At 44.5% G+C, this 27,142-nt stretch overlaps 1 protein-coding gene across 9 annotated transcripts in view; it reads left to right on the top strand.

Moving 5' to 3' along the window:
- The window catches only part of PRRC2B (proline rich coiled-coil 2B), a 187,126-nt gene that overhangs the window by 154,704 nt on the left and 5,280 nt on the right, over window positions 1-27,142 (top strand). For 5 of the 9 annotated variants that reach the window (XM_040324610.1, XM_040324612.1, XM_040324611.1 and 2 more), the window contains 7 exons: window positions 5,411-5,603; window positions 14,725-14,822; window positions 18,880-19,007; window positions 20,496-20,736; window positions 20,819-20,980; window positions 22,008-22,096; window positions 26,607-26,682. In XM_040324610.1, coding sequence (XP_040180544.1) covers window positions 5,411-5,603; window positions 14,725-14,822; window positions 18,880-19,007; window positions 20,496-20,736; window positions 20,819-20,980; window positions 22,008-22,096; window positions 26,607-26,682 — 987 coding nt within the window. Of the gene's footprint in view, window positions 1-5,410; window positions 5,604-14,724; window positions 14,823-18,879; window positions 19,008-20,495; window positions 20,737-20,818; window positions 20,981-21,996; window positions 22,099-26,606; window positions 26,683-27,142 lie in introns of those variants that run through there. The other 4 variants (XR_005743620.1, XR_005743619.1, XM_040324613.1 and 1 more) reach the window with 4 other exon arrangements.

Here is a 27,142-nt window from a genome sequence, read left to right as displayed (position 1 = left end):
CAGAGGCTAGAAGAGGAGGAGTGTCTATTTTAATATCTAACAATACTCCATGGTCATTGACAGAATCCTTGGTAGACCCGGGGGGCCAATACTTGGCCCTGAAAGGGAATGTAGGTGGCAAGGTAATAACTCTGGCCACCTTTTATTCCCCTAATACATACCAAGACCGTTTCCTGAGGAAGTTTCTAGATAAACTGGCAGACTTCCAGGAAGGACAGTTGATAATGGGTGGAGATCTGAATATGCCACTCGATCCAAAGCTGGATACATCTTCGGGTGGATCTTCCGTTATGGGGGGGACCCGGAGGAGAGTCCAGCAGATGCTGCAACAGACTCGGTTGACAGATGTATGGAGACTGACGCACCCAGGGGAACGAGACTATTCTTTTTATTCTATTCCGCACAAGAGTTATTCGCGCATAGATTATTATTTTATCCCACATAATCAGTTACACTCTGTAAAAGAGGTTGTAATCGGCGAGATCACGTGGACAGATCATGCACCAATTGTCCTAAAATATACATTGGGAGACTCGTGGTCAGGAGGGACGGGGTCTTGGAGATTGAACGAAAGTCTATTGCAGGAGGAGGTTGTACTAGAGGACGTGCGGAAGGAATTGAGGTGGTATTTTGAGGCTAACATGACCCCAAATTGTAATATGGGGGTAGTGTGGGAGGCCCACAAGGCGGTAATAAGGGGGGTTCTAATGAAACACGGGGCAAGGATAAAAAGAGAGAGGGAGCTGAGGGTAACAACTCTTATGACAGAAATTGCAAAGCTGGAGATAAAACATAAGCATAATCCTAACCCTGTGCTGGAACGCGAACTAAGGGCGGCACGTAGACAAATTACAGAATTACTTTTACAGAAGGCCAAATGGGCAATTCAAAACGGCAAAAGGCAGAACTATGAATTTGGTAACAAAAGTGGGAAACAATTGGCCAGTGCATTAAAAGAACAACAGACCAAAACCTACATCCCGATGATTCAGGGTATAGAGGGGGAGAAAATTGTGCTGCCCAGAGAGATAGCAGGGAGGTTTGGGGATTTCTACAGCTCCCTATATAACTTGCAAACAAACCCTCAGGACCAGGCGGAGATGGGTAACTACATAGCAACCTCAGGTATCCCAAGCTTAACACCAGAAACGAGCCAGGAAATGGAAAAACCAATTACAATAGAGGAATTGCAGCAGGTAGTGAAGAAGGGGAAGGGAGGGAAGGCTCCGGGACCAGACGGATATACCACTCAATATTATAGAACTTTTATGCCTGAATTGGGTTTATTTATGGTAGATTTGTTTAATGGCCTAGGGGATATAGGCGCCCTCCATAACGAGTCATTAAAGGCGGTGATAGCGGTGATTCCTAAAGAAGGAAAGGACCCCTCCCAATGTGGAAGTTATAGACCTATTTCGTTGTTGAACGAAGACCTGAAGCTCTTTGCCAAGATCTTGGCTGGGCGGATACAGCAGAACATACCAGGGCTTGTCCACAAAGACCAGGTGGGATTCGTGCAGTTGCGGGAAGCCCGAGACAATACAGTCAAGACTATGAACTTGATCCATCTGGTAGGCACCACCCGAACCCCATGTGTCTTTTTAGGTACGGATGCAGAGAAAGCATTTGACCGGATCAACTGGCAATTTATGTTTGCAGTATTAAGGCACATGGGGTTCGGGAGAAAGATGCTGCAGTGGATCATAAGCAACTACACACAACCAACGGCACAGGTTAGAGTGAATGGTATACTGTCACCACCTTTTAAACTATCAAATGGGACAAGGCAGGGTTGCCCCCTGTCACCACTCTTATTTGCCCTGACGGTTGAACCACTACTGAGCAGGATCCGCCTGAACCCAGGTATCAAGGGGGTGTCTCTGAGAGGTACAGAATATAAAATTTCAGCCTATGCTGATGACATGATGTTTAGTTTGACCAGCCCGAGTGAATCCCTCCCCAATTTGGAACAAGAATTAGGTCTATACGGCGAATGGTCAAATTTCAAGATTAATTATGATAAATCGGAAGCGATGGGAGTGGCGATCCCGGGGAGAGAATTAAGGATATTGAAATCAAAATTTAAATTTAAATGGTCTGACACTGCCCTTACATACTTGGGAACCCTCATACCGGCGGACCTAACACAAGTTTTTAAGCTTAACTTTCTGCCCTTGTTGTCCAAAATACGGGCCCTCCTGGATGGATGGCATAGGGGGTTTCACTCGTGGCTGGGGAGATCTAGCATCATTAAAATGAGCATATTACCCAAATTTCTGTACCTCTTTCAGACCCTCCCGATAGCAATACCCAGATCTTTCTTCAGGCAGGTACAGGTTCTTATTAATAAGTTTATTTGGGCAAATAAACGCCCAAGAATTAAGGCTCATACTATATCACTGGCCAAACGGGACGGAGAAATTGCTGCCCCGGATATTTTTAGATATTACCAAGCAACATTACTGTGTCGACTTATTGATTGGAGCCGACACACTGGAGAAAAGTTATGGCCGGGGCTAGAGCAGGACCAATGCGGTAGTATCCTACAGCGGGCAGCATGGTGTTACCGGGCTCTCCCAACAGAAATGAAAAGACATCCGCTGATAGGACCTACCTTGCGGGTGGCACACAAGCTATTTGTACGGGGGATACTATCGACGGAGGATTCACCCCTTTTCCCAATTTTGGGAAATCCGCAGTTTGTACCAGGGTCATTGAACGGCCCCTTTAGTAAGCTAATGGAACAGGGGTGGTTCCAAGCATCGCATTTCCTGAGGGAGGGCGCTTGGATTCCCAGGCAGGAAATGGAGAGGATAGACTCCCCTTACCAACTAGACTTTTGGAGATCCCTACAACTGTACCACTTTTTAGACACCTTAAAACCACCAGTTAGGTACTGCCGAACCCTGACAATGTTCGAGAGGTACTGTAGCGGGCAGGGGACTCTACGGCACTCCCTCTCAAGAATTAGTGCGTTACTTAATACTCCATCAGCGGATTCTCAGTTACCCTTCTTTAATAAGTGGGAACGGGAATTAGGAAGACCTTTTACAGAAGATCAAAAAACTAAGATAATAGGGAATATTTTCGAAACATCCATGTGTATAAAGACACAAGAGATGAATTATAAAATCTTGTCTCAGTGGTATCGGACCCCTGAGATTTTGAGTAAATGTTTTCCAGACATGACAGACAGATGTTGGAGGTGTGGGCGGGAAGGAGGAACCCTCATGCATATTTTTTGGGCTTGTCCTAAGATTCTAGGATATTGGAGTAGGGTCCGGGAAATTACACAAAGATTTTGTAAGGAACAACTACCAACTGAATGGTCTTTTTTCATACTTCAGGATGTGGAAATATCAGTGAGGCGCTACAGGAAAACAGTGGTGTGCCATCTCCTGAACGCAGCCCGGGCTTGCATTCCAGGGCTGTGGAAACAGACAAGGGCCCCATCTATTAAGATGTGGCTTAATAGAGTGGAAAACTTGAACAGAATGGAGGACCTAGTATGGACCTCAAGGCAGAAGCGGAGGGTCTACTTGGAAACGTGGGCGGAATGGAACATATTCAGATATTCGGAGGAGGGGAAAGCCTTGATGGATGTAGACTGAAGGTGGGATGACTGCTGCGGGGTCCGGGGGGAGAGGCAGGCAGGGGCGTTGCTTTTTTTTTTTTTTTTTTTTTTTTTTGTTTTGGGGGGGTTTATGGGTATTGGGGAGGGGTTAGGGACGGGTGGGGGGGGTTAAGTAAAGTAAACAAGGAGATACAGGGGAAATGTCCCAATCATGGCGGGATTTTGGCTTCCCGCATGAAGGGGACAGAATCGAAATGGGATATTAAAGGTACTGTCAGGGTGAGAGCCCTGACTTTTGAGGAGTGAGGGAGGGGAAAGAAACAGGGATCAGAAAATTTAAAATGTAATTTGTTTTTCCTCCCCCTGGTTATAAATGAAGATTAATTAGATGGGGAAATGTTTTTTTCTTTCGAAATGTTTGTTTTCTTTGTATTTGTAATTAAATTGATATTACTGTTATATATGATCAAAGGGGGTTAAACTGGAAGAATACCCCTCGGGTTTGGTTTCTTTTTCCTTTTTCTTTTCTTTGGATTGTACTCGTGAATCTCTGTTTTCCTTGTTGTTTAAAATCAAATAAAAGATGATTAAAAGGGAATACACAGATCAAAGCTGTAGCCTGCAAAGCTAATCGAGAGGAAATTGTCCAGCAGGGTTGTATGGAAATCGATACTTTTTATTTTATTTTATTGGACATATTCTTATTGGGGGGGGTCTGTATTATTTCTGGGACTCGCTCAATAAACATTTCCATTTCTCTGACCACCTTATCTCGGTTCTGTTTTTTTTTTTTTTTTTTTTTTCCCCTGTAGTTCCATCTATTTTCATTATGGTGAATAATTGGTTGTCTTCCATATTGCCATTGTGCCCCATCATTTCTTCAGGTTACAACTTCTTCTTAGTGTTTTTTTTGGTTGGCCATTCTTGCTTCACATACCTTAATAGTTTCGATCTCCACATCTGTCAGACCTCTGTGGCTGTTGCTCATCCCTCAGCTGAACTGATTTAGAATGTCCCAAATCATCAAGAATTACTACATTCTTGTGTCTGTAAATCATTGTCTTTCAGTCTATTGAGGAAGCTGGGGTTAAACAGGGGCCGGCTTAATATTTTTTGTTTGCCAGGGTACCAAGCTCCTTAAGTTGGCAGTGCAAAGCAAAAAATTACTACATTCCCATATCCTTCAATGGTCTTCAAGAAGAAGATTTTACAGCAAGTACAAAAATTGTCTCAAATTTATCTTGACACTAAGGCTGCATTCACATCTAGACGGACGAAATCGCGGCGTTTTGTCGCCGCAAATCGCGGTAAAAATAGCAGCGTTTTGTACCGCGATTTGCGGCAACAAAACGCGGGTATTGTCCGCCTAGATGTGTCCCAAGATGACCCCCTCTATGGAGATGATTGCCATCTCCTAGCCGAACGCTCGAAGACGCCTGAAAAAAAGGTCCGGGACCTTTTTTCACGCCGCAGGCGACAGGCGTCCGGCGTGGAGATGTGAACCATCTCCATAGAGGGACATGTATTTCCAGCCCTCTGGCGGCAGAGGCGTAGCGCTACAGGCGTAAAAACGCCTAGATGTGAATGGGGTCTTAGTGATGATTGTAGTCTGTGTTTTTACAGGGAGCTTAATATGGAAAGGGAGGGGTCATTAATTATCAATGCTGCTACCACAAAACAGTAAGAAGCTTGCAAGGTCCTGTGCCTGCATCCTCTCCCTGGCTTCTTTCAGCCTTTGGTTATCTTAATTGGTGGGTGTGGGGTGATGTCACTTCTGTGCATGTGCAGGAGTCATTTAATCTATTAACGCTACTTTATATTTATTTTTGTTCCCAGATGGAATCTGCTCGCAAGGCTTGGGAGAACTCCCCCAGTTTGCCAGAACAGAGTTCCCCAGCAGCCCCTGGCTCAGGAATACAGCCACCCTCTAGTGGAAGCACCTCCACTGGTGTCAACTACAGCTCCTTCGGAGGAGTGTCAATGCCTCCCATGCCTGTCGCATCAGTGGCCCCTTCAGCTTCTCTTCAAGGTACTTAAACCTGTCCAATTTATTGTAAAAAAAAAAGATCTATACAGTGTCTTGAAAAAGTATTTATGCCCCCTGAAATTTTCCACATTTTGTCATGTTACAACCAAAAACGTAAATGTATGTTATTGGGATTTTATGTGATAGACCAACACAAAGTGGCACATAATTGTGAAGTGGAAGGAAAATTATAAATGGTTTTTAAAATTTTTGACAAATATCTGAAAAGTGTGGTGTACATTTGTATTCACTTTCAAGGGGTGTGAATACTTTTTCAAGGCACTCTTATATACAGTAGTACCTTGGATTAAGAGCATAATTTGTTCCAGAGGCATGCTTGTAATCCAAAGCACTCATATATCAAAGTGAGTTCCCCATAGGAATCAATCAACAAATCTGATCATTCGTTCCACAGTGACTGGTAATGTATGCAGTACTGTATGTGGCCAGAGTTGCGGGGGCACCGGTGTATGCAGTACCGCATGTGGCCAGAGGTGCGTGGACACCTCTGGCCACATGCGGTACTGCACACCCCAGCAGCTTGAATCCTGTTAGTCTTGCAAGACAACGCTCGCAAATATATATATTTCTTTCTCGTACATCACGGGACACAGAGAAGAGCAGTAATTACTATGTGGGTTATAGAGTCTACCTTCAGGTGATGGATACTGGCACGCCCTTAAGGCATTTGAGAGCTGGATCCTGGGGTTCAGTGCTTTGGTCATTCCCAATACCAAAAGCTTACTGACAGGGTGCGGTACAGGTCCAGGGGTGTGGTGTTCCTGTCCATGGACCCCGGTCCCTGAAGGTCTGCAGACTTGGCTCTCCGTGATGGGTGAAGATTGGACTGACTGTATTTTGTAGAGTCCTGCAGCGTTGGATCAGGTAAGTGAAGGTGCTTTCAGAACTTGGTTCTGAAAGTGTCCTTCTTTTGAGCCATTATGCTTATTGCCTAAAGCTGCCTGTATGTGCCTCTCCTATAACTTGTCCTGGGTGTACAGTGGTGGGGAGGTGTATCTATGATGAGTCCTTACCTGGCATCATTTAGCCTCCAACTGTGCTGTTAGTAGCAGGGAAAAGTTTAAAAACTTTGGCTGCAGGGGGTTTCTCACCTGGTCCTCACATGCTGGCTCCAGACCTTGTGCACAGGCGCGTCAGCGCCACGTGCGCGTGCACAGTAAACCTCATAGGCGCGCGCAAGAGCCGAAAGATTTATGCGCCCCAGCATCTAGTGCGCACGCGTGTGCACGGGCGGCCTTGGAATGCGCACACGTTAACGTGGGTGCGCGTGCGGCCTTGTGATAGGCGCGCGACGGCGGTTTTGTTCAGCTGTTCTTCATGAGGCTTAAAATTGCAGGTCAAGTGACTTGCACCTAGACCATAAAGCTCAGTCCACCTCACCTATCCTGGCTGACGGTGGCACAGAGAGTATTTTTGTGCACACATTTTCAGTATAACTACTGCTGGGTAATTGGACAGTAACTTTTGCTTAAGGCGCATAGTGGGCTCTGCATCTCGCTGACCATCAAATAGCAGCGTCAGTGCTGGTCTATAGGTCCGCAAGTGAATGCAATTCCTGGCTGTGAGTACCTCGGCTTTACTATGGTAAAAGGCTCAGGGACTAGAAATGCAAAAAAAACAAAGGGTTTGCCATCGGGGTCAGAGAATCTTGGGCATGCTCCCGCGGCTATTTCCTCTCCTGATAAATTGGAAGAGGCCCAGGGTGAACCATCGGGGCTGTTAGGTGCCTCATCTGCCCTTGCCCTGCCTGCTCCAGTATTTGTAACAGAGGAGGCTCTGGCCTCAGCCATAGGTGTACTGGAGCAAAGATTGGAAAGTTTAATTGCATCTTGCACCAGGTCTCCCTCTCCCCCTGCAGAGTTCCTCATGGCGGAACAACTATCCCCGGAAGAGGTTGATTTTCCCTCAGGGGATCAGGCAGAAGGTCGGTCAGAGGTATCGGACTCTGAGGATTCTACCCTGGAGGAATCGTTTTCGGCTTCTCAGTCTGAAAGGTTGTTGGTGCAGTCCCTCACTGAGATGGTCCGTTCGGCCTTCAAGTTGCCTCTATTGGAGCCAGCATCGAGTTCAGTCTCTTCTTTGGGCTCTTTAAAAAGCTCCTCAGGCTAACTATTCCTTCCTGGTTCATCCGCTACTGGAAGGTCTTATCTATCAGGATTGGGAACATCCAGATAGACTGTTTCTTCTCCTAAAAAGTTTTCGGTCTTATATCCCATGGAGGAGAAGTTCACTAAAAAGTGGGGGGTCCCTATGGTGGACGCAGCCATATCTTGCGTGAACAAAACTTTGACCTGTCCGGTGCACAACGTGCAAATGTTTAAAGACCCGACAGATAAGAGATTGGAGATGCTGTTTAAAACCTTGTTCGCTACAGCCAGAGGGATATACCCAACCTGCAGTAGCGGCTGTTGGTATTTGCCAAGCCTTAAAAGACCAGATGAAGCTGGTCTTGAAGGATATTCCGGCTCAGCAAGCTCGGGAGTTGGCCGACTTTCCCAAAGCATTATGCTTTGCGGTAGATGCCATCAAGGACTCTATACAACAGTCCTCCCGTCTTAGGCTCCTTTTAGTTCATATGCGCAGGAGAAACAAGAAACTTCTGGTAGGTTTCCCTTTCCACGGTGAGCGTTTGTTTGGGGAAGATCTGGATAGATATATCCAGAAGATTTCCAGTGGCAAAAGCACTCTGTTGCCAGTAGGGGTGCAACGGATCGTCACCGATCCGTGATCCGAACGGGTCACCCCGTTCGGCTCGGCACACCACGCAATCCGCGGAACATCGCCCGTAGGAAAGTCCCCGGCTTCGGCCTAGCTCCGGAGCGGCAGCCATCTTGCTCCACCCCAACCAATCACAGATCGGCTGTGATTGGTTGGATGGGATGTCCCGTCTCTGCACCTGATTGGCCTGCATGATGAGCGCCCTCTCTGATTGGAAGGCTGCCCGGATTGGCTGGCTGTCTTGGCGGCACTCTGGGAATCAGGATGAACGTGTGGAGCTTGAGGGGGAACAGTGAGCGCCGCTATGAAGGACGGGGACTCACAGTGTTGTCATTACAGAGCCTTATACGTGTTACCTGACAGCAGCTGGTCACACAAACTCACCACAGCGGACTGGAGGGCAATGGGTGAGTTTTGATTGGTTGCTAGGGGGTTAGTGCTTCGTTCAGCCATCAGTAGCCAATCAGTGCTTAAATACAGTATTTGTAAATCTGACAGACTGTTTACATGTTAAATTTTAAAAGCCGCTGCAAACCTTACATGTTTGCTAATGTGACAGAACACCTCTGATTTTCAAACATGTAAGGTTTGCTGCGGCTTTTAAAATTTAACATACTGTATTTAAGCACATAAGCTACATTTTGTGTTGAAAATAACTGAATCTAAAACTCTGTTGGGTGTAACAAGATTAGTCTTTATTTTTTATTTTTTGCTGATCCGAAAAATGATCCGATCCGTGACTTCTGATCCGAGGATCGATCCGATGCATGAGTTGCACCCCTAGTTGCCAGTGAAGAAAAGGTTAAGGGGTTCCCCCTCCTTTAAAAAATCTTCCTCTCCAGTTCCTGGGACTTCTGCTTCCAGGCAGTTCCGACGGCCTCCTGGAAGGTTTAATACGGGAGGAAAACAGCAAGGGCAGCCTCAGGCCCCCAAAAAACCTTGGAACCGTAAGCCGGCCAAGCCTGCATCTAAGTCGGCACTATGAAGATTCACCCCCACTCGACCGGGTGGGGGGAAGACTCCAGCTGTGTGCAGGGACTTGGCAAGAAAGTATCCAAGACAATTGGGTCCTCTCTACGGTCTCTGAGGGCTACAGGCTGGAGTTGCGCAAATTTCCTCCACCCCGCTTCCTGGCCTCAAGCGTCCCGAAAGACCCGGGAAAAAGAAAAGCTCTACTATTAGCCTTGGATCATCTGTTATCCCAAGGGGTGATCAGAGAACTCCCGGTAGAAGAGCAAGGTTTGGGGTTTTATTCAAAATCTTTTTACCGTTCCCAAACCGAACGGAGACGTAAGATCTGGATCTCAAGGCCTTAAACCTGTTCCTAAATATCCGGTCTTTCCGGATGGAATCAATCCCGTCAGTGGTCGCCTCCTTACAGGGAGGGGAACTATTAGCGTCAATCGATATCAAAGACGCATACCTACACGTACCTATCTTCCTCAACCATCAGAAGCTGTTACGCTTCGCAGTAAATCAACGCCATTTTCAATTTGTGGCTTTACCTTTCGGACTGACCACCGCACCTCGTGTGTTCACGAAGGTGCTGGCCTCCCTGTTGGCCAATCTAAGGTCTCAGGGCATATCTATAGTAGCCTATTTGGACAATCTGTTGGTGGATCGCTCAGTTGCCGATCTAAACTTGGCAGTACACAGAACAGAATCGGGAGATACCTCAAGTCCATGGGTTGGATTCTCAACCTGAACAAGTCAGCTTTGGTTCCTGTGAAAAGACTGAGTATTTAGGTCTACTCATAGACACAGATCAGAAAAATATCTTTTTGCCCCAGATGAAGATCGATTCTTTAAGGGAACTAGTCCAGTTGGTCAGTTCAAAGCATCGGCCCTCTATTCGCCTTTGTACGCGGCTGCTGGGGAAAATGGTAGCCTCATTCGAGGCCGTCCCATTTGTCTCAAGGAGACTACAACACGCCATCTTATCTGCTTGGAACAAGAAAGCCCAAGCGTTAGACCTCCCTATGTTGCTCTCCCCAACAGTTTGGCAGAGCCTTTGCTGGTGGCTAGTTCCCCAGAATCTGTTAAAGGGGAAGTCCTTTGTTCCAATATCTTGGCGGCTTGTGACTACAGATGCCAGTCTTCTGGGCTGGGGTGCAGTTCTGGAGGGGCTATCTCTCCAAGGAAAGTGGTCGGTCTCCGAAATCTCTACCCATCAACCTACTAGAGATTCGGGCAGCCCTATCAGCTTGGACAGACAGGTTGCGGGGGTACCCAGTCAGGATTCAATCCGACAATGCCACAGCTGTGGCATACATAAATCACCAGGGGGGCACAAGGAGTCGTGCAGCCCAAAAAGAGGTGGATCAAATCCTGATTTGGGCAGAAAAGCATATCAGCGATTTTCATTCCGGGTATAGACAATTGGCAGGCAGACTTTTTAAGTCGCCAACAGTTGCTCCCAGGAGAGTGGGCTCTTCACCCCGACATCATCCGGGGCATTTGTCAGAGGTGGGGGACACCAGATGTGGATCTCTTGGCATTAAGGTTTAATGCCAAGGTGGACAGTTTTCTGTCCCGGACGAGGGATCCGCTCGCTTGCGGAACGGATGCGATGCGTTTCCTCCTCTGCAATTGTTACCCCGCCTCCTTCGCAGGATAAAGTCGGAAGAGAAACCAGTGATTCTGGTCGCTCCAGCTTGGCCCAGAGGGGCTTGGTAGGCAGAGATTATAAGGATGTCAGTGGGACATCCATGGACCCTTCCGCTTCATCCAGACCTGCTTTCTCAGGGGCCAATATTCCACCCTTCCTTACGGTCTCTAAATTTAACGGTCTGGCTGTTAAATCCCATATCCTAAGGAGGAAGGGTCTCTCTAATTCGGTAGTGTCTACTCTAATGCCAGAAAGCCAGCATCTAGACTTATGTATTACAGAGTTTGGAAGGCATATGTGGCCTGGTGCGAAGCCAAAGGGTGGCATCCTCGCAGGTATGTCATTGGCAGAATACTGGAGTTTCTGCAGTTGGGGGCAGACATGAAGTTAGTCTTAAGTACCATCAAAGGCCAGGTCTCGGCCTTATCAATATTTTTTCAAAGGCCACTGGTTACACATTCTCTGGTTAAGACCTTCTTACAGGGGGTGATTCGGGTTAATCCTCCAATTAAGACCCCCTCCCCCTTGTGCCGTGGGACCTGAATCTGGTCCTTTCTGCCTTACAAAGGCAACCATTTGAGCCTCTGGCTCACTATCCCTTGGTCCTCTTGACCAGGAAGGTGGTTTTCTTGGTGGCCATATCCTCTGCTAGGAGGGTATCGGAGTTGGCAGCCCTGTCATGTAAGGAGCCATACCTAATTCTTTACAAGGACAGAGTAGTCCTGCGGCCTCATCCAGCCTTCCTAAGGTTGTTTCAAACTTTCATCTGAACCAGGATCTGGTTCTCCCTTATTTTTTCCCAGAGCCTAGTTCTGCAAGAGAAAGGTCATTGCATACTCAGGACTGAGGATGAGCTCTGGCGTGTTCGCATAGAACACGTGCAGAGCCCGCCAGGAAGTGAGCACGGCGCTGCGCTAATAACAGCCAGGGAGACATTTCACGATCCCTGCAGCCGAGCATCAGGACAATGTCTCCCTGGCTGTGATTAGCACAGCGCCGTGCTCACTTCCTGGCAGGCTCTGCACGTGTTCTATGCGAACACGCTGAAGCTCATCCTTACTCTGGATGTACTGAGAGCAGTTAAGATTTATCTTAAAGCTACTGCTCAGATTCGGAAGACGGACATTTTATTCGTTCTGCCAGAAGGTCCCAGTTGTGGACAGGCAGCGTCTAAGTCCACTATCTCCAAATGGATTTGACAAGTCATTACTCAAGCCTATGGCTTGAAGGGGAAGATTCCTCCGTTTAAGATTAAAGCGCATTCCACTAAAGCGGTGGGTACTTCCTGGGCAGTGCATCATCAAGCCTCCATGGCTCAGGTCTGCAAGGCCGCGACTTGGTCATCTGTCCACACTTTCACAAAATGTTACCAATTGGATATAAGGAAAAATGAGGAAGTCGCCTTTGGGCGGGCGCAGTGTGCTGCAGGCTGCAGTTTAATTCCTCACGTCTGATGGTGCCCGGCTTATTTTTTGGGCTCTCCCTCCCCTCATTGGCATTGCTTTAGAGCATCCCACATAGTAATTACTATGCTTTTCTGTGTCCCGTGATGTATGAGAAAGGAAATAGGATTTTTATAACAGCTTACCTGTAAAATCCTTTTCTTGGAGTACATCACGAGACACAGAGCTCCCGCCCCTCTTGATGGGGATATTGGGACACTTATTGCTTTGCTACAAAACTGAGGTACTGCCGGCATGGGAGGGGTTATATAGGGGGGAGGGAACTTCCTGCCTTAAGGGCGTGCCAGTGTCCATCACCTGAAGGTAGACTCTATAACCCACATGGTAATTACTATGCTTCTCTGTGTCCCGTGATGTACGAGAAAGAAAAGGATTTTACAGGTAAGCTGTTATAAAAATCCTATTATTTTTTTTTTTAAGATTGTGTAAACGCTCGTAAACCACATTACTCGCAATCCAAGATTTTACTGTATAATTAAAAATGTTTTCCAATTGTCACCGGTTGATGTGATATGTGCCTTTTTTAGATGAGAACTTAGGTCAGCATAAGCTTCAGAAGTAAATGTACATAATCTAATTTGAATTATTTTGTAGTCTTTTAGTAGGATATTAATATGGGAGCTGCCATTGCTGGTATGTTTTTCGAGATGCATGTTAAAGGGCTGTTAAACTTATTGTGGGGAGTTTTGGGACATGACATACATCTATATTTTTAAAAGACTCTCTAAGCGGCCTATTCATGTAAACTGGAAAATACCTCCAGGTTCTTGTCCATGGACAATAAGACTAAAGAGCTAGAGCTCAGTTTTCTTTTGTCCATTTGAAATAGGCTTGGAGAAATTCAAGGGCAGCATGACAACCCCCTAAACATGAACCATCAATGGTTTCCACCATTTAGTATCATGACAGGTTCCCTTTTATAGCCCTGTTAAACCCAAAAGCAAAGCTATATTATATTGCAGCTTACAAATTCTTAGAAGCGATATGGATTTGGCCAGTAGACCAGACCACTGACGCATTTTTCCTCGCCCATCAGAGCTTGGTCATAGGGGGGGGGTTAAGAGCAGGACAATGCAATTTATTCATCATCGACCATGAGGATTAGTAAATGAGACGGGTGTGTGTGGTTGCTGTGACAGGTGCAATGGAAAGGTGTGAAAGTAAATCGAGTAATTTAATAAATAAGATGAAGAGGGGAAATGATAAAAAAAAAGGATAAAATTATATAATTTGTTTAATTTTACTTTCACACCTTTCCTTTGCACCTTTCGCCTAGGTTCACACTGCTGCGAATTCAAAATCGCGGTAAAATGCGTGATTTTACCGCGATTTTGCGGCTGCGATTTTGCCGCGATTTCGGCCGCAATTTAATGTAAATCGCGGCCCGAAATAGCAAAAAGTAGTACAGGAACTACTTTTTGAAATCGCAGATGCGGCGTCGCACTGATTAGGACAGTGCTATTGCCGACAATTGCCGCCGATTTGAGATGCGATTTGACATGTCAAATCGCATCTCAAATCGTTCTAAATCGTACCCAGTGTGAACCAGGGCTTCACAACACACACACTTGCATCACAGTGTGATGCATATAGATCAGTAAAAATCTCAATTTAAAAAAAGCTAGGATTTTTACACACGTGTACATGCAAATACATGCAGGTACTATACATCCTATTCCTTTTTCTTTGTACCAGGAATACCTAATGTTTATATGTCGGTACTGTGTGTAAGTACTGAAATGGGGATGGTTGTTTTTGACCACCGGAAGCTTTACCCCTCTTTATGACTAGGCCATTTTTTTGCAATATAGCATTGCATTATTTTAACTGACAATTGCGTGGCCATGCAGTGCTGTACCCAAATGCAATGTGTCATTTTTTCCCCACAAATAGAGCTTTCTTTTGGTGGTATTGGATTAAAAAAAAAAAAAAAAATGCGCTCTCTATACACAAAAATAGCCGACAGACAATTTTGAAAAAAAATACTTGTTATAAAACACATCCAATATATATATATTTTTTTTTAAAGAATCAAATTTCTTTATAAATTTAGGCCAATATGTATTTTGCTACATGTTGTTGGTAAAAAAAAATCCCAATAAGCGTATATTGATTGGGTTGCGCAGAAGGTATATCATCTACAAACTATGGATATATACTGGAATATTTATTTCCTTCTTTTCTTTTTTTTTTCTTAATACTAGTAATGGTGTTGATCAGTGACTTATAAAACAGGATAACTACCCTTTACCATCAGTGTTACTTATACTAGAGCATTTTTATTTATTTTACAAATTTTACTTGTTTATTTTAGGTAGCCACATCACTCCACTGTATCTGGAAAGTCACATGTTTCCTGGCCAGCCCCGCCTAGTTCAGCAGACGATGCCTCAACAACAAGGATATCAGCAGGTCTGAACAATGCAATACAGTTAATATATTGTAGAGTGTGATGTTTCAATATATTCTGCTGACCCTTCACTGTGTACTCTGAAGGAATCTGAGGAAGATGGTTTATCTGAGAGAATAGTTCAATGTTAAGAGTTTCCACCATTATTAAAAATAACCAATATAAATAGATATTTGGATGGTGACGTTTCTTTTGATAAACCCTAATAGGTGCTCATATTTTCCATACTAGGAGAGTTAGACAAGTGTACACATCTAGTGGCACCAGGCTTCACTGTCTACATACATGATCCAGGTTGATAACTACTGACAGCCTTCTGAGATTGCACCTTCAACAAAAAGTCAGCAGTAACAACCTGGTCATTTTTTCATTTTGACAGGTCCACTTTTAAAACATCATGTAGTTTACAACTAGTCATTAAAAAGCTTTTGTAAATGTCATCTGCCTTTGTCTCATGGTACCCTTTCATGCTGATTGTAGCTTACCATCTCTTATGTTTGCATGTGGTTTAAGCCTTTTTGGTCTCTGCATGCTTTTTAGACAGAACAGAAATGGCTATAGAGCTGACAGACGTATTTTAGCAAAGGTATAGCCAACTTGAATAGCCTAGCCCTACACCATTTTATATCCATTTTTCTCTTTCATTGAGATACACAGAAAGTCTTGGTGGTTTGTGTGTGGCACATTTGGAATATCCTCACAAAGGAAGCCAGCCTATTGGTCTGGGAAAGTTGTCCTGGGCACTATGTTGGTGCAGGGGACTTGGAAGTCAGAGGAATCCAATTTCCCAGTCAACATCCTGGAGCTTCAGGTGATCTGGCAGTTCTAGCAGCACTGCACTGCACTGCCTGGCTGGAGAGTCATGCATTCTGCTACAGTAGTGACATACTTCAACCATCGGGGGGAAACCAGAAGTCTCGCCACAGCTAGAGAGGTAGAGTGAATCCTGTCCTGGGCAGAACGTCTATTTAGACTTGTCCGGATTACATTATAATTGTGAACAGTTGGCAGGCAGACTTCCTCTGCAAGCAGTGTCTTGACTCCAGGGGAGTGACGCCTACACCTGGACAAGTTTCAGAACCCGTATCACAGATGGGGAGGCACCAGATGTGGACTATCTGACCTCCAGGTTCAATACAAAAATACATAAGTCTCCAGGTACAGGGGAATCACAGGGGTCTCCAAACTGCAGCCAGTGAGCTGGATGTGGCCCTTTGCTTGCCTTTATCTTGCCCTTGGTGCACAATTACTTCCACTGATACAAGACACTATTCCTCCCAATGACACCAGAGATGGGGAACTAATTCTCCGACTGAGACCAATTATGAAGCAATATTCCTCCCGCTGACACCAGTGATGTAATTTTTTTTTTACTGCCACTGACCACCAAGCCTATGACATTATCTCCTTCCATTGATGTTGGGGCATTTTCTACTCCCACTGGCCCAGTCTGCAATCCCCCCACAAGTTTGAAGGGAACTGGCCCTTGGTGTTTGAAGACCCCTGCTCTACCAGAAGGCTGTGGCTCAGTGGGATCAGTACATCCTGATTTACATTTTTCCTCTCAAAAATGTCTGTTCCACAGGGATGAGATGGAGGGCATTCTGGTGATCCTTATAGCTACAGATTGGCTCAGGCAGATGTGGTATATTGACCTATTAAGAAAACTGAAAGCGGTTGTTCTGTAAGCTCCTTGAGATGATCTGCATCTTTTGTCCCAAAGCCTTTAAGCCAGACACCATGAAGCAGGGTGATAGAGCAAAGGTTCTGAAGGAAGCGACATGTCTAAATCTGGCATTCCTCAATGTCCTAAAACTAACAGAACCCTGCATCCACCCAAGTGATGTGGGTGCAGGAAACCACGCCCTAACACCCCCCCCCCCCCCTCTCTCTCTGAAGACATTGTATTTTGGCAGTGGAACTAGGGGGAAGCTACACACAGAATTCAACTGGTCCATTGTCTGCACTCTTATCCGTTAATTTCTTGAGGGCATCACCTCTGCCAGACAACTGTTTGAACTGTAAAGACCTCTTCCTGGTCTTACACAAGGTGGTGACTCACAACTTCCTTCCGACCTTAGGTTGATCTTTTACCCCAACCAGGCAATTATTTCCCTCCATTGCCTGGATGTAGTTAAGACTGTCTCACAGCCACTGCTTCTTTCAACAAAACGTTGCCATTCCAATTAGTCCCTGTAAAAGTGCACCATCTTTTCAAGTTTTATCACTTGGCAGTAGCGCAGACAGACCATTATTCAAGCTTATGGTCTTAAATATCGGGTTTCGTCATTTCCTGTCAAGACACCCTCTATTAGATTTGTGAGTGATTCTTGGGCATCAAGCTACTCTACAAAGATTTTCAAAGCTGCCAGCTAGTCTTCTGAGTTCACATGTTCTGCCAGGTGGATGTTCAGGCCTCAATCTGTTGCTAGTTTCATGTGTAAAGTCCTTTAAGTAATCTTTGCTTTTAGTGGACCTGTTAGCATGTGGTGTTGCTCATCCTTCAGTTGGACATCTGTGGACAAGGAGTTTTCAATTGTCACAAATGACTGTGTGATTATCACTTGGAAAGGAGGACATCATTATTATTTAATTTTTGACCTTACCGGATGACTGTTTCAGTTTGGGTTTCAATTATATGTTCCTCGGTAAGGCCCAATTCACACTGGTGTGGCATATGCTCTGACTTTGGGAGCACATGTCGCATGCCGTGTATAAATCAATGGTTCTCTATAAGAGCTGTCTTAACTGGTCCGACGTGTCGGTCCGACTTTGAAAAAGAATCCTGCACTACTTTGGCTCGACTTGGGCATGCTTTCAGCTAGGGTTGTCCAGATACCGATACCAGTATCGGTATCGGGACCGATACCGAGTATTTGCGGGAGTACTCGTACTCGCGCAAATACCCCCGATACCTAAATAGAATACTCCCCCCCCCCGTCGCTGCCGCCGCATCACGCCGCCGCATCGAGGGACATGGCTAGAGGGACATGGCTGCATATGTGAGGGACATGGCTAGAGGGACATGTCTGCATATGTGGGGGAAATGGCTGCATATGGGGGGGACATGGCTGCATTTGGGGACACATTTAAAAAAAGTATCGGTATTCGGTATCGGAGACTACTTGAAAAAAAGTATCGGTACTTGTACTCGGTCCTAAAAAAGTGGTATCGGGACAACCCTACTTTCAGCCCCTTTGATTTGAATGCAAGTCGCATCCAAGTCATATCATCATCTTCACTAATCCGAATTGTGGCATGCGACTTGTGCTATGAGGATCTTGAAGGGATCCCAAAATTAAATCAAAAACAGCGTGGGATCCCCCCCCCAAAATCTATTCCAGACCCTTACCTGAGTATGTAGCCTGGCAGGTCAGAAAAGGGGAACGAGCAAGCCCCCCTCCTGGAGCATACCAGGCTGCATTCCCTCAACATAGGGTGGTGGATGCTTTAGGGCAGGGGGACTCTGCAACCCCCACCCTAAAGCACCTTGTCCTAATGTTGATAGGGGCAAGGGCCTTTCCCTGTCAACCCTGGGCGGTGGTTGTGGCGGTCTGTGGGCAGGGGGCTTATCAGAATCTGGAAGGGCCCCTCTTGTGTATGTAGAATGGGTATGAGTATGGGGTAAAAACATTACACAGGTTTCCAATTGTCTTTGTAGAAATGAAGAATGTCACCCATCGTAGCTCCGTATCTTTTCTCCTTTTTTTTTTTTTTGCGTGGGGTTGCCCCTCAAAATCCATAGACCAAAGGCTCTGATATAGTCGTAGGGGGTGAGAACCATACACTATTTTATTTTTATGTCGTGGGATTCCCCCCTCAAGATTCATACCAGACGCAAAGGGCCTGGTCTGAATCCTGTTCGTTGAAGTCAGACATGAAGTCGTAGGGCAAAGTCGGATTGAAAGTCGTTTGACTTTCATGTCGGAGCAGTGTGAACCCGGCCTCAAAGTACAAACTAATCTCAGAAGCTGTGTACACTGACATTAATGTTTAAAATATCATTGAGGAAAGATAGGCTTTGGATAGTAATGTTTATTTTTTCTGTCTTTGTTGCAGGCAGCAGCAGCCCAGCAGATCCCAATTTCTCTTCACACTTCTCTGCAGGCTCAGGCCCAGCTTAGTATGCGTGGAGGGCTCCCTGTTTCCCAGTCACAAGAAATGTACAACTCCATGCAGCCCTTCAGGTAACTTCATGCTGATGACATATTAAGAAAAATAAAAAAAATGTTGCACAATAAACCGCTTTCTTTGCACAAATTAGTCACTGTCCCCCCCCCCCCCCCCCCCCCCCCCACCACCATTTCTCACAATACCTATTATTTTGTATTGAGAGAAATGGTCATGGGCTACTACTAAACACAGATGTGCAGATGTAGAACTCATGCGGTATGCTAACTGTGTGATGTTGTTGGAAAGGAGTGTTTGCTGTAATAAATGAATTGTGATCTTTTTTACTCTTTTGCTTGATTCTACATACATGATGTAAAAAAGCAAACAAAAAACGTATGCAATCTAAACACGGTTCCATTGCTTTGTTATAAAACATAAAAAAAATGCCAGGACAGTACAATGCGCCCCCCCAATTCCCCTTTTTAGGCAAACACGCCAATGTGATCAAATTTTTTGAGATCTGAAGAAACATGCTGTTATTGAGGTGGTTCAAACTCAATAGATACAGCACATAATTAACAGGACATAGAGGGAGGAGCTGGTAAAGGTTAATGTAGATGAGGTGGTTAACTTTCAGGATATGGGAGATGAAGGCATTTAAAGCAAAACTAAAGTTCGGTTGTCACAATCAGAGACATGCAAAAAATACACCTACTACCTGCTTGCTGTTTTCTTTGTCGATGTAAATGGAGCTGCACATGCGCCACTTGGCTTACATCACTGGCATGGTTCCTTTGTGCCCTGATGCCGTCCTTCTGTGCCGGCCCCTGAAGACTAGCTCCCAGGAGAAGATGCCTGCGAAGGTACTGGGACCGTTGAAAGAAAGGATGGAGATAAGATGTACCGGGAGGGGAGTTTTTAAAAAGGTCCAGCATCTGTTGCTATATATACTTTATTTCATTGATTACAAAAACAATTCAAAGGATCATCCTTCCTCTGCAGTCAGAGTGCTCTCAAATTTAAACGGTAGTACAGAGCCACTCTGATTGGCACTGTGCATTTTGCCTATGTTCTTCAAGGCACATGCATTCAATGTTTCAAAGTTGCGTACATTTAAAAAAAAAAAAAGGCTCTCCAGAATCACCCAATCGCCATTCCACCATTTTCAAATGTACAGAGGTAAGCATTTGGTTAAGAGACTGAAATTTAGACCCAACACCAACCCTAAGAGAACCTTGGCATTTTTTGATTTATAGTGGGCCTTGGCATTATCAGCTGCTGCCATAGAGGCATAACAGGCTTGATTGGTGTTGGAACACACCAGCTTCTTCCAACAATTGCAGTCAGTTTTTAGTTATCTGACATTTTCTTAAATTGTTGTCTTCAATCATGTCTTTATTCCCTACTGAACCTATGTACTGTACACTGTCCTCTGTCACAGCGTGTACTTAAATAGGGAACTTTTGACTCGCTTGGATAACAGTGTTGTAAAGTGCTAGATTCTTTGATGATGAGTGTGCTGTAATTGAGGTTTGCTTATAGGTTAACTCTATTATCTTTAGGTCCCAGGTGTACATGCACCCCAGCTTGTCCCAGCCCAGTGCCATGGTACTGGCGAGCAGCACGGGTCTCAAGCCTCAGTACTCCCCCTTTCCGGGAATGCAGCCTCTGGAGATGGTTAAGACGCAGCCCGCATCCCCTTACCAGACCATGAGTGGAAGTCAGCAACTGGTCTATGAGAGCCAGCTGAACCAGGCGGCAGGTATTGGCACCTCTCAGATGATTGACTCACCACTTACGCAGGTAAATGTCATACATTGTGTTTTGTGAGCCTGAGCTTTTTAATTTGTTTTTTAAATTGATGCATATTAATTGGTTTCTGCAGTTAACCATGCCGATGGCTGGATCTCAGCTTCAGATGCCCCGGTATAGCTCTGGCCAGCAGCCACTGCTTCTACCACAGTCTATTCAGATGCCACAGGGACAAAACCTGCCAGTTGGTGCTCCCAGAAGAATGCAGCCTTCAGTATTGACTACAGGACGAGAAGTAAGTGAGGGCTAAATTTTAACCTATGTGAAAAATGAGGCTTATTGTAAGTATAAGCTTGTCGGTGCATAACAGCTGCTGCAGAAACTCCCATTGCTGGTTTCTGCAGACTTGCACCATAGATATGAAAGTTAGGCATACTTTCTTCTGCCATCTCACACTACTGAGCCTAGAGTTTGACTTTCTCAAAGTCTTAGATACATTGGCTCCAGCGATCACATGACCGTGCAGATTGCTTGTTAAAGTGGAGGTTCACCCAAAAAATCAATTTTTAACAGTAGATTGGGCCTAATTACGGGAAGCAGAATCGGGTGTTTTGATTAAAATCAATGCAGTACTTACCTTTTTTGAGATAGATGTTCTCCCGCCGCTTCCGGGTATGGGCTGCGGGACTGGGCGTTACTATTTGATTGACAGCCTTCTGACCGCCGCAAACAGCGCGTCAACAGTTTCCGAAAGTAGCCGAACGTCGGTGCGCAGGCGCCGTATAGCGCCGCACCGACGTTCGGCAACTCGTGACGCGCTGTATGCGACCGTCGGAAGGCTGTCAATCAAATAGGAACGCCCAGTCCCGAAGACCATACCCGAAAGCGGTGGGAAAACATCTATCTCAAAAGGTAAGTACTGCATTGATTTTAATCAAAACACCCGATTCTACTTCCCGTAATTAGGCCCAATCTACTGTTAAAAAAAAATTCCTGGTGAACTCCCGCTTAAAATGCCAGGCTCTGTATTGTGCGATGGGAGAGGAGAGCATACCTGACCTTCACTATGCAGATGTGATAGAAACTACTTCAGGCTCCCGGTTGATTCTGCAACACACAGGTATGTGTTCACAACTTGTAGTGAGCCATCCGATAAGTCCAGAATATCTCCTATGACTTAGTCACTTGTGCATGTAAATTTCTGTATTTAACATTTCCAAAGTGGAGCTAAAGGGTGCTTGAAACTGCTTGAAAATTTTTAAAGCCTGTATGAAGGCATCATGGTAACATTTTTTTTTCTTTTTATTTCTGGTTCCTTACAGTCATCTCAGATGGAAATGAAAGGATACCACTTTGACGGTAAACAGGGCATGCAAACTGCAGCATCTGTGCAAGCCCAGCACTCCTACAGGTAAGAATAGGTTTATGTTTGGTCTTATTGTGTGTTGTTTTCAAAAGTGTCAGTTGTCCTTTCTTCTGGTGTCAGTTTTACACCATCACCCAAAAATACATTTCTATTTAGTAAAATGGTTGCAAGGGGTCACTGAATTTCACACACATTCACTGCTTGATGCACTGCATTATTTAATTATTACCAGTCCTATTTTTTGTTTCACAAGTATTGAAGAGCATGTCCATTCCGTGTATTTTGTCTTATTCTTGCTGTGGCTCATTTGATATTTTAAAGGATAAATGCTCTTTCAGTATTTGACCTTTTGTTCTTGTCCCTGCAGCCTGCTCAAGACAATTGCAAGGGTACCTCTTTTACCATTATTTTCGGGGAGCGGGCTAATGGTGACATTTAACATAATACATTAAAGCGGTTGTAAACCCCCAAATTTAATAAAAAATAAAATCCTGCAAGACAAAGGCATAATGAGCTAGTATGGCTGGCATACTAGCTCATTATAAATTACTTACCTTAGATTGAAGCCCCCAAAGCCGTCCTCGTCTCCCCCTCCGGCCGCAGACATTTCTCCGGAAGGTTACTTCCGGGTATCGCCGCTCCGGCGCTGTGATTGGCCAGAGCGGCGAAGACGTCACTCCGTGCAAAGCCGGCATTGGCCATTGAAAAAAACGGCATTTTCAGTGCGCCTGCGCCGTAGACAACAGTGTATTCCTTTTGGCAAATATCTCCTAAACCGTGTAGGTTTAGGAGATATTGCAAACACCTGTAGGTGTAACTTACCACAGAGGGTTTACAACCACTTTAATCTGTATTAGGCTCATGGACAGAATAACAGTTAAATGAAAGATGCCAACTCAGAGGGAATTTTTTACCTAAAGCAGAACTTTGTGGACATCAATAGATCAGGGGCCTCTACTCTACTGTAAATCACTGTATAACAGTAGTACAAAAATGTAGCCGCAGGGAAAGAGGAATATGTATTTACACCCAGCTCTCAACCATAATGTGACATCTCAATCCTTTTGGCGAGATTCTATTCTATAGTGCGATGTCTGCTGGTGTCCCGCGATCGGGTCACAGAGCTGAAGAACGGGGAGATGTCTGTGTAAACACAACATCTCCCCGTCCTTCCTAGTGACATGTCACTGAATGCTCCCTCTCATCGGGATCAGTGATGTGTCACTCGTAGCCACGCCCCCTAACCGTTAAAATCACTCCCTAGGACACACCTAACCCCTTCAGCACCCCCTACAGGTTAATCCCTTCACTGCCATTTTTTTACCGTAATCCGTGCATTTTTATAGCACTGATCGATGTAAAAATGACAATGGTCCCAAAATGGTGTCAAAAGTGTTCGATGTGTCCGCCATAATGTTGCAGTCGCAATAAAAATCACTGATCGCCGCCATTACTAGTAAATTATTATTAATAAAAATGCTATAAAACTATCCCCTATTTTGTAGATGCTATAACTTTTGCACAAACAAATCAATAAACGCTTATTGCGATTTTTTTTTTTTACCAAAAATGTGTAGAAGAATACGTATCGGCCAAAACTGAGGAAAAAAAACGTTTTTTAATATATTTTTGGGGGATATTTATTATAGCAAAAAGAGGTGAATTAAATACCACTAATAGAAAGCTCTATTTGTGGGGGGGAAAAGGACGTTAATTTTGTTTGGGAGCCACGTCGCACGACCGCGCAATTGTCCGTTAAAGCTACAGTGCTGAATCGCCAAAAGTGGCCTGGTCTTTAGCCAACCAAATGGTCGGGGGCTGAAGTGGTTAAGTACAAATTAGGCATTTGCCCTCTAAAGTAGTGTGTTGAGAGTCCTTTGGGAGAGAATCCTAAAAATGGTAAATCTACCAGTGGAATGTTCCTGTTTTTCTTATAAGCAAGACTTTCAAATACAGCAAATACAGGTCCCTCTGCGGATTGAAAGCAGTGTGCTTACTTTGTACAGCAGCTGCTTCTGGCCACCACCAGAGGGAGTCAAAGGAAAGCAGCAGAAGAGAGACTACTCGGTTATTCCAATACAAAGTCCATCTTTTTCTTCTTTTCTTTTTTTGTTCCTTTAGCTCCCTCAACTAAAGTCTGGGGAGCAGCTGCTGCAGTAATATAAGTTTAAAGCATACCAATTCAATGGGGGGGGGGGGGGGGGTGTCTGTATCGGAGTCTCCCTATTAGCAAGACCCTTTGCATTTGTTTTTGGAATGCTGCAGGTACAAGTAAGATTAAAGGATAAGTGCTGAAAGTTAATTCTTTAAATATCTTCAATTTCAAAATGTTTTCCATGCTTTCTGTTTACTGTATAGAATAAATCGACTGCCTTGTTGTGTGAAATTATCTGCAGGGAAAAGTATCCTTTTCTGCTTGCAGCAACCAAGCATAATCTCTGATTTAATCTATCAGCAGATGCTATTTGGCAGTGTGAGTGCTTGGGTAGAACACTGATTTTCAGACCGCTTCATGAGACTAGTTAGAATTTGTCCAACCAAAGTTAAAATAATGCATATAAATTGATGCAAGCTCGCTGAATAACCAGTAATCTTCTGTCACCCATATTTAAGTAGATCTTAATGCTTCAGTTTCCTGTTATGTCCTTTTATTAGAAGAGGGGTCTTGCCACTGCTGCGTTTGTTATTGTAATGCCGCGTACACACTGTCGTTTTTCGGCATGAAAAAAAAAAACGAAGTTTTTCAGCATGTCCAAAAAACGAAGTTTTTCCAACTTCATCATTAAAAACGACTATGCCCACACACTATCGTTTTTAAAAAATGATGAACAAAGCGCTGTGACGTACAACACTCTGAAGGGGAAGTTTTATTCGTCTTTGGGCTGCTTTTAGCTGATTCCTTGTTAGTAAAAGACGATTCGTGCTTTTTTGTCTGTTACAGCGTGATGAATGTGCTTACTTCATTATGAACGGTAGTTTTACCAGAATGAGCGCTCCCGTCTCATAACTCGCTTCTGGGCATGCGCGGGTTTAAAACGTTGTTTTAGCCCACACACGATAATTTTTTACAACTCGAAAAACGACATTTTAAAAAACGACGTTGGCATGTTCGAATTTTTTTTTGTCTTTTCAGAAGCTGAAAAATGATGTGAAGCCCATACACAATCATTTTAAATGACATTTTTAAAAACGTTGTTTTTTTTCCATGCCAAAAAACGACCGTGTGTACGCGGAATTAGGCGACTTGTATGGACAGTGAAAATAATGCTTGCAGTGGGTTGGTGGAGCTGGGTACTAAACGGGAGAGTGGCAACCCTATATAATTTAATATAAGAAGCGGGCGTGTGATTCAGCTTGCCTGCCGCCTCCATGTATCATTTTGGGTGGAGCTCTTTTTTTGCACTACATCAAACAATTGAAAAAAGATATCTCAAAACCAATACACATTGTTTTATTAGCATGAGCTCCATCGTTCTTCCCCGTGGGAATGATTTGCGAATATTCCTACTCGGTGCAAGAGTACTGCATCTCTTGCCATTGAAACCCATATTAATCATAAGTGAGAGACACTGGCATGTTGCGGCATGTTTTAATTGTGAGAATTCTCATCTAGCATGGTCGTTTGGCAGCATGTTGGAAATTACATAATAAAAAAAATTGGCTCTATTAAAATAAATTGCTAAAAGCCTGTGCTTTTACACACATCTACAGTATGTGCTTTGAGGTAGGGTGTTCTTGTTTGGCCTAAACTTGTAGCAAACCTGAGCAGTTAATGTCCAATAATAAAAGCGGAGGCTTCAGGGAAAACCGCCAGAACAATCCAGGGGGATATAGGCAACTGAGGTCGTATGCAGATCTTGACCTTTCCTGTAGTTCATTTTGGTCATCTTTTATCTCGCTGTGTGCCAGACATCATTTTAAATGACCAATAGGGAGACTCGTGAGGTGGGAAGAGAGCGTTCATGCTCCACATTTACAGTAGAAATAGAAAATGTGCAAGAAAATCTTGCTACCTTCAATCTCCAAATTAATAATTTTTTAATATGCTCAAAACACTGAAGATAAAATCTTTTGTCATATGCTTGGTTTAAATTTCCGAACTTTGTAGTGAATTTGTGACAACAGGTGTAATAAAACAGCCCTCTATAATAGAGATGCAGTAAGCTGAATGTGTTTATCCATTCATTGATCACCATAGAGCCTCTTTGTCACCGCTGCTGTGCATATCGGAGTTCAGCATTCCTTACAACACGATGCCTGTGTGTCCAAAGCATACATCACAGTGTAAAAAGAGCCTGTGTGATATCAGCCTGGCCCTTTCGATTTACATGCCTATTGTGCTTTTTACCTTTGCATGGCCTTATTTTCTCATGCATTTCTGACTGACGTAGCAACCTGTTTAGGCAACGGGTGGATTAAGGCAGGATATGCCTCCACTTTGTCTCTACAGTCACCCATCTCATCTGTCTACCCCATAGCCCATACTCTTTTTGAGGAGGCATTAGTTGTGGTTGTGTGCATTACCTGCTCTGAAACCATTGCCTTTCATTTTAAGGCCAGGTTCAGCTAGTCCCAGCGGGAAGTCACCAGGACCGGTGCCCTCGGCCAACTTGGGACACTACCCTCAACAGGTAAATCCCTGTGATCAAGTGGCCCATCCATTAGATTTGTACATAGTCTATGTCCATCTCTGGACAGGCAGCCGAGGAGACATTAAGAATAAGTCTACGCTGATTATAAAGCTTGGACCAGTCTATTAAACAAAACCTCCAGCCTGGTCTTAAGGTCGTATATCCTGCCTGCTCCGTTCAGTATGCATGCTTAAAAGTATTATTTAATTTTTTTGTCTTGTTGAATGAGCTTCTCCCTGATATGATTTAAATATTAACTTTAGAGCTGCCTATGAATATGATCAGGTTAAGGTTTTTTCCATGTTTTATAACCTTGTGCCAATGTATTTTATGTGATCTGCAAATGTCTTGTGATTTGTCTTGATGCCGGTCTTGTGTCTGAAGATGTTTTTTCAAAGTTTTTTTTTGCTTCTTAAAGGGCATGCCTCAATCTTGTGTACACTTAAACGAGTATAAATAG

This window comes from Rana temporaria, chromosome 9 (assembly GCF_905171775.1).
Source record: "Rana temporaria chromosome 9, aRanTem1.1, whole genome shotgun sequence".
Lineage (NCBI taxonomy): Eukaryota > Metazoa > Chordata > Amphibia > Anura > Ranidae > Rana > Rana temporaria.
The sequence above is the reverse complement of the archived record's forward strand: the minus strand, read 5'-3'. Positions and strand labels throughout refer to the sequence as shown.